This window comes from Xyrauchen texanus, chromosome 14 (assembly GCF_025860055.1).
Source record: "Xyrauchen texanus isolate HMW12.3.18 chromosome 14, RBS_HiC_50CHRs, whole genome shotgun sequence".
Lineage (NCBI taxonomy): Eukaryota > Metazoa > Chordata > Actinopteri > Cypriniformes > Catostomidae > Xyrauchen > Xyrauchen texanus.
The window spans coordinates 869,463-879,803 of record NC_068289.1 but is presented as its reverse complement, the minus strand read 5'-3'; the positions used below and the strand labels follow the sequence as shown (position 1 = coordinate 879,803).

General features: G+C 41.3%; 1 protein-coding gene across 9 annotated transcripts in view; it reads right to left on the bottom strand.

Moving 5' to 3' along the window:
* Positions 1 to 10,341, bottom strand: part of LOC127654653 (syntaxin-binding protein 5-like) — a 184,760-nt gene that overhangs the window by 12,033 nt on the left and 162,386 nt on the right. For 5 of the 9 annotated variants that reach the window (XM_052141891.1, XM_052141892.1, XM_052141895.1 and 2 more), the window contains 2 exons: positions 3,261 to 3,359; positions 959 to 1,198 (listed from right to left, as the gene is read on the bottom strand). In XM_052141891.1, the coding sequence (XP_051997851.1) occupies positions 959 to 1,198; positions 3,261 to 3,359 (339 nt within the window). The remainder of the gene's footprint in view (positions 1 to 958; positions 1,199 to 3,260; positions 3,360 to 10,341) is intronic. The other 4 variants (XM_052141894.1, XM_052141899.1, XM_052141897.1 and 1 more) reach the window with 1 other exon arrangement.

Below are 10,341 nucleotides of genomic sequence, written 5' to 3'. Positions count from 1 at the left end.
AGAAAAGAGTAGATGTCTGCACACTAATATTTATCCATACAAATATTTATTCAGGTTGATTTACTGTTGATGAGCACCATCAGGACAACAGAGCTCACACGAATGGGCTGCAGATGTCATCACTTACATTTACATTTATGCATTTGGCAGACGCGTTTATCCAAAGGGACTTACAGTGCACTTATTACAGGGACAATCCCCCCGGAGCAACCTGGAGTTAAGTGTCTTACTCAAGGACACAATGGTGGTGACTGTGGGGATCAAACCAGCAACCTTCTGATTACCAGTTATGTGCATTAGCCCACTACCCCACCACCACCACGACGCCACTATCCAAGACCAAAGTAGGCGCGTTTTGTAAATAAAAGCCACTACGTTATATTTTCAAATTTAATAATTTATTTTATAAAACAGCATGAAAAAACCTACAGAGAGGAACCTTTTACTTACTCATCTAGTCGTTTATTCTGTTGTTTTGTCAGTAGGAATTTTATTTTTAACAGTGGTGTTTGCAGGGGTGTTTGCTCTACCAACAGGGGTGGCTGTGGCTCAGGTGGTAGAGCGGGTCGGTCACTAATCACAGGGTTGGTGGTTTGATTCCCGGCCCACATGACTCCACATGCCGAAGTGTCCTTGGGCAAGACACTGAAACCCAAGTTGCTCCCAATGGCAGACTAGCACCTTACATGCAGCTCTGAGTGTGTGTGTGAATGGGGGAATGAGTCACAGTGTAAAGCGCTTTGAATACTGTTAAGGTTAAAAAGGTGCTATATAAATGCAGACCATTTACCATTTGATAAAGGCTGAAGAAGTCGAAATGTTGCAAGCAATAAAGATTTGTGTGTATATATATATATCAGTGTATGGGCATCTATAATTCTGTCTTTAACCAGCTTCGCATTTGACCAAAGTGAGCACAAGCTCCTCATAAAATAGATGAAAGCCTGTGGGGTCTCACCTGTAGGTGCCACGGTAACGGGGTCTTCCTGGCGTTCTTGCTCATCTGTAGGGATGGACAATGGGATAATGAGCGCCAGGCCCAGGCTCGTTCCCACCCACAGGCAGGGCGTGGGCAAGGTGTCTGACTTACGGCTGTACGACTCCGCAAACTGCAGGGTGGTTACGGCCTCTTTTGTTTCCTTGTCTATGCTGGAAACGCTAGAGCTCCGAGAACGGCTGAACGAGTTTTCTCGACTCTCTGAGAATGCAGAAGAGGACAGTGTGCAGAAGAGAAATGTGAGGACAGATGAAAGAGTCGGAAAAGAGAAAGAAGAATCGCAGCGAGTGAAACGATAATAGATTTAGAAAAAGAGAAAAGGGGGACTTGAGATAAAAGGACAATCCTTTTGCTGTTTTAAAGAAGAATGAGCTCTTGATTTTAGAAAGCATAGAAAAAAAGTCACTTCATTTGTGTGAAGACACAAATACAGCAGTGTTGAGATCAGATATAACTAGATATGTCGTTGAAACAAACAGAACAAATAACATACATGCGGGCTGACACACATACAAACACATCTATTGTGAGCACACACAGGTTTGAGAACGCACTTCCCCCATTTGCATGTTCGCACATGTAGTTATTTTAATTGCACATTCACACAAAGAGGACACAACCTACAATCTCACGATTCCAAACGCATTCACGCCTGCTTCAGCGACTTTAAAATTCGGTTGACCTTGAATAGCTTTCAGGTTCACATCTACTGCATATTCAAAAGGCCCACACACACACACACACACAAGATGTATCTATTCACTCATCTATTCAGACAAAACTCTCTTTCTCACATAAACTTGCCATTGAATTCATGTTAGATTGTAGAAAACAATCCAGGCAAAGATGCTTTCATTGCAAGATGTGATAAATTGTATATTTTATTTATGATTTGTTGGTGTCATTACATCATATCTTCTGTGACATCCAGTCTCTCGACTGATGTGTTATATGTCTTTAGAATGACTTAGAAAATCCTGGACAATATTATAACTTGACTAGTGTCTAATTATTTGTAGAGAGAATCTTAACATGCCTTTTATGTTATTGTTAGGACTGTCGATTTAATGTGTTAATTCAGTGCGATTAATTTGATTAAAAATAACGGGTTAAAAAAATGTACGCAATTAATGGCAATGCCTCCGGATTGTAATAAGAAATTCAAGCTTGTAGTACCACCTGTTTACACCAGAGGGCAGTAAGTGAAACTTCAGCTGTGTGAGCAACACAAAGTTTATACAGTGATGAAAACATTAACAACTCTTCAGCGGAGACACAACACAAACATGCGTTACGTTCTTGTGTTCAAAAAACACTTGATGGAGCGCAAATCCAAACTAAGAGATCTCAAAATTTTAAGTATTAAACTATAATATTAAACTATATTTAACACAGTGACCTAAATATTTATGTTTATGACGCAACGCACCCGAGACGCTACACAAGCATGTCTGATGCAGGTGTACATTGACGGTCCTTAAACAAGCCCTCATAATAAATCTCTGATTGATAAATTCACTTGTGTAATGGATTACTGTGAACTGTGTGTCAATGATTGACTTATGATCAATAATATGGTAATAATCAATACATTGTATTATAAAGACACTTTCTGTCTTATTAATGATGAACTCTTCTGACACAAGAATGTAACACATTTTAATGATCTGAATATTTTATATTAATATTTAAAGATAACTATGTATAATTATTGCATCATATATTGAATTATTGTTATATGAGGGACTTTCTCAGCAAATATTTGTATATGCGATTTATCACAATTAATTAATTGGGACATCATGTAATTAATTCAATTAAAAAAATATAATCGATTGACAGCCCTAGTTATTACATAACTATCAGTACTGTTCAAGGCTGTAACCACATATTTAGGATATTTAAAAACAGCCTATATTCCAATGACCTCACAACATTCATTCAACATATAGAAACAGTTTCCGTGAAACAGGTTAAGCCTCATCTTGGACGAAACTGCGCAGGTGACGGACAGACAACTACAAGCCGACAACACTAGTGGTGTGAAACTCAAAGCAGACATCTTTATAATGTTCAGCTGCTACTGTATAGGGTCAATCCCAAATCTGAAGGTAAAGGGCAAGGTGAAGACTCTAAACATAATTTAAAGAGGGGTCTTAACCAAGCGACTATGAGCCACAGAACAGGACGGAGCGAGACAGGACGCTACAGGGTGAGAGGTCGTGGGGTCACGACCGTGTGACCCTTGAATGCCTCTCCTTACCTCTCTCGCTCCAGGAGTAGGTGGTGGTGTGATGTTCGTCGTGAGAGTACATACTGACGCCGTGTAACTGCTGCAGCATGGCTCGTCGGGATGAATAACCTATCCACCAAACGTACATAAACGAGCATACATGTACGACATGGCAACGGTCCCAATCACACACACAGATATATGACCACATGACATGTATAATGGCATGTACATACACAAAGATATCGGGCGTACCACGTATACGACCAAACCATCACAATGCACAGAGAGAGACAGACAGAGAGAAAGAGGAAGAGAAAACAGATAAACTTATATGCAGAAAGAAAGAAAGAAAGACTTTGTCTATTTTGTTGTTTTAGAAACACTGACAGACCAGTCGATATTTGTTGAACACCTGCCCACAGCACTTCAGTACATCTAACAGACAACAATAAACTTCTGTATCCACTAAATGGAATCATTTCTCAGCTGTGACAGATGCATCAAGGTTATGATGCTTGTTGCTCTGTGTATGTGTGTGCATGGTGCGTGTGCGTGTGTGTCTGTGCGTGCGTGCGCGTGTGTGTGTGTGTGTGTGTGTGCGTGTCGGTGTGTGCTTGCGTGTGCATGCGTGTCTGTGTGTGCGTGCGTGTCTGTGTGTGTGCGTGTCTGTGTGTGCATGCGTGCGTATGCCTACATGCGTGTCTGTGTGTATGCGCGTGTGTGTCTGTGCGTGCGTGCGCGTGTGTGTGCGTGCGTGTCGGTGTGTGCTTGCGTGTGCATGCGTGTCTGTGTGTGCGTGCGCTGTGTGTGTGCGTGTCTGTGTGTGCATGCGTGTGTGTGCGTGCTTATGCCTACATGCGTGTCTGTGTGTATGCGCGTGTGTGTCTGTGCGTGCGTGCGCGTGTGTGTGTGCGTGTCTGTGTGTGCTTGCGTGTGCATGCGTGTCTGTGTGTGCGCGTGTGTGTGCGTGCGTGTCTGTGTGTGTGCGTGTCTGTGTGTGCATGCGTGTGTGTGCGTGCGTGCGTATGCCTACATGCGTGTCTGTGTGTATGCGCGTGTGTCTGTGCGTGCGTGTGTGTGCGTGTCTGTGTGTGCTTGCGTGTGCATGCGTGTCTGTGTGTGCGCGTGTGTGTGCGTGTCTGTGTGTGCATGCGTGTGTGTGCGTGCGTGCTTATGCCTACATGCGTGTCTGTGTGTATGCGCGTGTGCGCGTGCGTGTCTGTTTGTGCCTGCACGTTTGTGTGCGTGCGGGTCTGTGTGTGCCTGCGCGTGTGGGTGTGCGTGCGTGTCTGTGTGTGCATGCCCGTGTGTGTGCGTGTCTGTGTGTGCGCGCGTGCGTGCGTGCGTGTATGTGTTTGTGTCACAAGAATGAAAGGAATAATTAACCCCGAAATGGAAACTGTATGGCTTCTGAAGACTTGGAATATAGTGCACAGCTCACTTGGACTACTTTATGGCAATTTTATGCATCTTTCTTTCTTTTCTTTCAGTCATTTTTCACAACAAAACAAAGTCTCAATGGCTTGTCTGGTTACTGTATGCTTTCATTGTATGAGAAATGAGAATTCCACTGAAAAAAGAAAGTCATATGGGTATCGAAAAACACAAGTAAATGAGGAAATTTTGGGTTGAACTGTTCCTTTAACAAAGAGCAAACAATCCAATCACACATTCTCTCACACACAGTGTCACACGGTCACACAAAATCACATACAGGTCTGTGTGAAGACACTCAAATTGACCTTTTCTATTACAGACAGCAGTCGCATCTGCGGGGACAGTGAACATAATTAGTCATATCCATCCTGTTAGCCCGCTAGTGTGAATATTTCATGCCCTCTCTCTCTCTTTGGGATTCTGTTGCTGAGGTCACGGACTGTCAATCACTGCAGAAGAGCTAAATGACAAACCTTTTATTAGAAACACCAACAATGCCCTTACTCTGTGGGACACGCAAACCCTTTTTGTGAAAATCGCTTTTCACAGACTGCTGGATACCTCTAATACTCTTTCTGAGCACATGTGGCTTTATCAGCATGACATCGGTTTTGTGTTTTGAGTTTGTGTGTGTGTCCAGCCACTCAATGTGGCTCGCTGCTGTGTAAGCTCAATTCCTGTCCACCTGTTCTCTGGTGCTTTTAGCTTGTGACAACTGTCTATATATGTCCTGACACCTTTATTATCATGCCTATAGATCTGTAGAAAGTCATTTGCTTGATGTTTATCAATATTTTTGTCTTGCTTTCCTGTTAAAATATCTAAACATCCATAAAATAAGATCCATGAAGCAAAATATAAATGTATACATTTGTTCGCCCTTTTAACGTGCATTTAAGGAATACACTCACTGAGCACTTTATTAGGAACACCTGTACCCCTACTAATGAATGCGATTATCAGGAGCGTCAGTTAATATTCACTTCAACCATCAGAATGGGGAAACATTTTGATCTCAGTGATTTCTACAGTGGCATGATTGTTGGAGACAGACGGGCTGGTTTGAGTATTTCTGGGATTTTCATGCACAACAATCTCTAGTTTACTCAGAATGGTGCCAAAAACATCCAGTGAAACGGTAGTTCTATGGACGGAAACGCCTTGTTGATGAGAGAGGTCAACGGAGAATGGTCAGACTGGTTCGAGCTGACAGAAAGGCTACTATAACTCGGATAACCCCTCTGTGCAATTATAATGAGTAAAATAGCATCTCAGAATGCACAACATGTTGAACCTTGAGGCGGATGGGCTACAACAGCAGAAGACCATGTCGGGCACTTTATTAGAACCACATTGTCCCTAATACAGTGCCCAGTGAGTGTACATTTCATCAGTATATGTGCTCCCTGGGAGTTCGACCCATGACCTTGCCGTTGCTCGCTCTCTACCAGCTCCAGGAACTCAATGACAATTATATTATGATATTAAGTCTTGTATTCAGAGAAATGTAACAAAATGTGAGCTTTATGCTTAAAGCAACAAAAAATCTATTTACCAATGTGGTACATTTGCAAAAATACACTTAATTAAAAGCAATACCCCATTAGTGATGTTTTCTTTCTTTCTTTCTTTCTTTCTTTCTCTTTTAGTTTTTTGCATATCAAATTTATAGTAAAAATGACTTTTTCTGTTTTTCACCCACATCTATTATTTCGATCCAAATATATGGATTTAACCGCTGGAGTCTTATGGAATACTTTTATGCTGCCTTTATGTGTTTTTTGGAGCTTCAGAGTTCTGGCCACCATTCACTTGCATTGTATTGAGCTATAGAGCGGAGATCTTTGTTTGTGTTCTGCAGAAGAAATAAAGTCACACATATCTGGGATGGCATGAAAGTAAATGGGTGAACTGTCCCTATCAAATGTTCCTGTCATTTTGCTTCAATGTTTACATGAATGTGTTTTTCTCCAAAGACACTTACTGTGCATCCAAGGTTTACATTTGATCAGTATGCATGTTCTTTGGAAATCGAACCCATAACCTTCCACACCAAATGTATCTTATTTTAAGTGTGTTTACACTAGAAAACAAAACACATATACGGAGTCAGAAAATTATTATTAGCGGTTTCCATCCAGTGTGTGTGTGTGTGTGTCTTTCACCCTAATGCCTGTTTATATGAGACTACGTATCCCTACGTTCAAGCCTCCCACGGCTCTCTCTTCCTGTAGCATGTCTCATTAGCGATGGCCTGGCTCTCCTCGCTGCTAATTGACCTTTAATTATCCCAGCGACCCAACTGCGGCACTGCATGTCTGTTACCGCAGCGATAGGGACACACACCACGCGTCGAGACCAAAGAAGCGGTAGGCAGTCCTCTAACGGACAATAACACTCATCCGAGGGGAGGGAAAACTAAGCCATGTCTATAACTGGACCAAAAAGTCAGAAAAGATGTGGATTCATTCCAATATCAAGACATTCTTTGATTAAAAATTTCAAGCCGAGTCTGTGCCGAGGGAATTCAAAGTTGCTTGTGAAAGTGTCTGAAACTCCAGGTGAAAATATAAGAGAGAGGGGAAAGATAAAATGGTGAGACAGAATGCTTGTGAGCACTCGTGATCATCTCGTGCAGTTTGTCAATCGGGGATCCTGCAGCCATTTGCACACTGCGGTTCAACTTGGGCCGCTTGTCCCGAGGGGTTAATGTTTGACTGGTTAACATGGTCCAATTAGCCCCAGCTGAAACAAGCCTGTTACAGCCATTCAAAAACACCCATGTATTCTGATGAAATAAAGGAGCAAGGAACATTTAAATCACAAATATTATATTATAGTAGATGATCTGGCAGGCAAGGGCAATTAAAATGGAGAAATTGACTTATTATCCCCCGTCTGTTGATATTGACGTCACAGCTCAGAAACGTCGCCAGTGAAAGGTTTTAGTCATTGTATGTCAGGAAGTAACTGTCCTGCAGTTCCAGAGACATTAGTCACATGGCATTTAGATGTCTGGCTCAAAAATCCTACATTTGGAACGGAGTGCCCATGAGCAAATGTCAGATTTTAAATCGCATACTTCTGGATGGGCTGCACCAGTCAAGCAGCTGCCATTGAGATGAATGAGAATGCTAACAACTGGCTTTATCCATATGTTAGACCTCTTTGGCTTGTTCTGGTTGGCGTCCTTCCTGTAAACAGGAATACGGATAGAGATGGCAGTGCAGGAGATGCTGCCTATCTTTGCGATTGGATTAGTAAATGACAGGAAGTCAGTGCGCAGTGAGGATATGATCTAAGTGAGGCATTACCGTTCTACAGAAAACGTTGATATTAGCAAAACATCTACTGTAGGGGCATATACTACTGATTAGGACAGTGTTAGGTATGACAGGTACCATGGCCACGGTTACAAGGGTCATATAATATATATATAAACACATAAATATATATTTGATATAATTGTCATTCTTTTACTCTGAGATCAACTTATAACGTTAATCATGTTTTTCTTGTTGCAAAACCAGGTTGTTATTTAGTTCTACAGTTTTGCTGTCTCTCTCTGACCCTGAAAAGTGGACTTTAGGACTCCTATGTAAAACCCTCTTTACATGAGAAATAGATCTGCACTTTTACTCCCATGCTTCTACCCCATCCTTCAATAACAGCCTCTTTCCAAAGCCTAAATTACATCGACAGATTTACAGACCCATCCATGCTGAAATGTGCCACTTAAACTGTTAAGAACAGAGACCTTGTTAAAAGGTCTTCACACTGGGATCCTTCAGATGAATGTTCAGAGCTGCAGGTGCTAAACACAGCAAGGAACAGCACATGTTTTGACACATTTCTCACATTTTACTTCCATATCATTAATTATACTTCTACAACCTCCTTAATACCTCAGCGTGATTGGGTGGGCCAAGTTTCTGGTCATTGCATAGGTATTGCTGACATGTCTTGGTGCATGTAATAAGTCATTTGTACTGTCTGACAATAGAGAGTAGCAGAGCTTCAGAACAAGCTGTTAGTTTCAATAAATTTGATAAATCTTTTGGATTGGAGAGAAAGTTTGTGTTATCATAGTACAATACATTTTTAGTGACATGTAAGGATGGACATACTGACATGTAACACACTCGCTCACAACCGCACACTCCACGTAACATTTAAACGTGGCAGTAATATGCAAAAACGTCACACATTTAAGCATATGTGTAATGTGGCAGCATACAGCTTTCATCCGTTGAATTGTCTGTACATTTTTCTAGTAAGTTAACCACTGTGCTACATTTACAACATTTGTCATAGAAAAAAATGGTGAAAGAAAAAATAAGAATAAGGCCATAAATGCAGTCTTTGTGTAAACTCAAACCAAAGCTACGTTACGCAAAGACTGCCTACATTCATTTTTCAATTCATATCACCAACCCACCTGTCGAAGGAACATGTGCAGAGGCAGTCATTTAAAGGCATTAAAAGCACAAAGTATAATTAGCCTCACAGCGGTGTCTGCGTCAGCCTCCATGTTTGAAGCACAGATACCATCTCAAACATGAAAGGGACCGAAGATCCCCAAAGCTTGAAAAGACGAGTCAGTTTTGTGAGTCACACTTTAAAAGGTTTGTGCAGTTTCAATCTTCTCCTTTTTGTTTTACTCTATGAAAATGACTTTTGGGTGGATGATTAATAAAGTATACAGGATTAGAAACATCCCATTCATTGTATGTTGGACTTCAATCAGGATAAATGGGATTTTTATTAAATGTCACAACACAAACTTAGTATGAGATCACAAAAACATTTCAGGTTTAAGCAGCAAGAATGCAAAATTGAAATTGGTGAATAAAAAAGGTGCTTTGTTACCCAGGGCTGGATTGGTAATCTGGTATAACAGGCAGTTTGCTGGTGGGCAAACGCACTTTTGGGGCCGATCAGGGGCAGACTGGCCATCGAGAGAACCGGGACTAAGCTGAAACGAGCCTCCAACTACTTCTGGGCCAGTTTCTATGTAAAATCCCGGGACAATGTCTCTTCCCATTCCACCCCTGCTGTTACCCCTTTTCTACCAACATGGTGCCCGTGCTAAAGCCAGAACCCTATCTGACCCCACCACATGTGCTTACACTGAATAAAAGGTGGTTTTAAGTCAGGAAAAAATGATCTGGCCCTCTAACCTCACAAGCAGCATTCACAAGGGCTTTTGTAGTGCGTTTGATTTGTTCCACAACGGGTTAAACATTTTTCACAAAAGGTTGCATTTTCTTCTTGGTTCGTTTTTTAACAAGTCAACATTATAAAAACAACTCGCACGTGGGCTTACATGTGAGCAAACTGTCCCCTTATTGGTTAAAATGTGTCGCACTGTTCTGGGATTTAGCTCATAATTCAGTATACTGGTTAAAATGATAAACCTGTAAAAATGTGTCAAAATATTTTGAATATTATTTGTGTCACGGTTATGAAGAACTTGTGCATTTCAATCAGAGGTTACATAATCCATCATTATCCAGCAGGAGTGGTCACAAACGTTACCTGAGGAATTATTAAACAACTATTTTAAAAGTGCAATAATATTTAATATAGTTGCCAAAAGCTATATCCTGACCTACAAATGTTGTGACGGACATGATGCACTGAGTCACATGATTAACTTATTTGTGTCTTC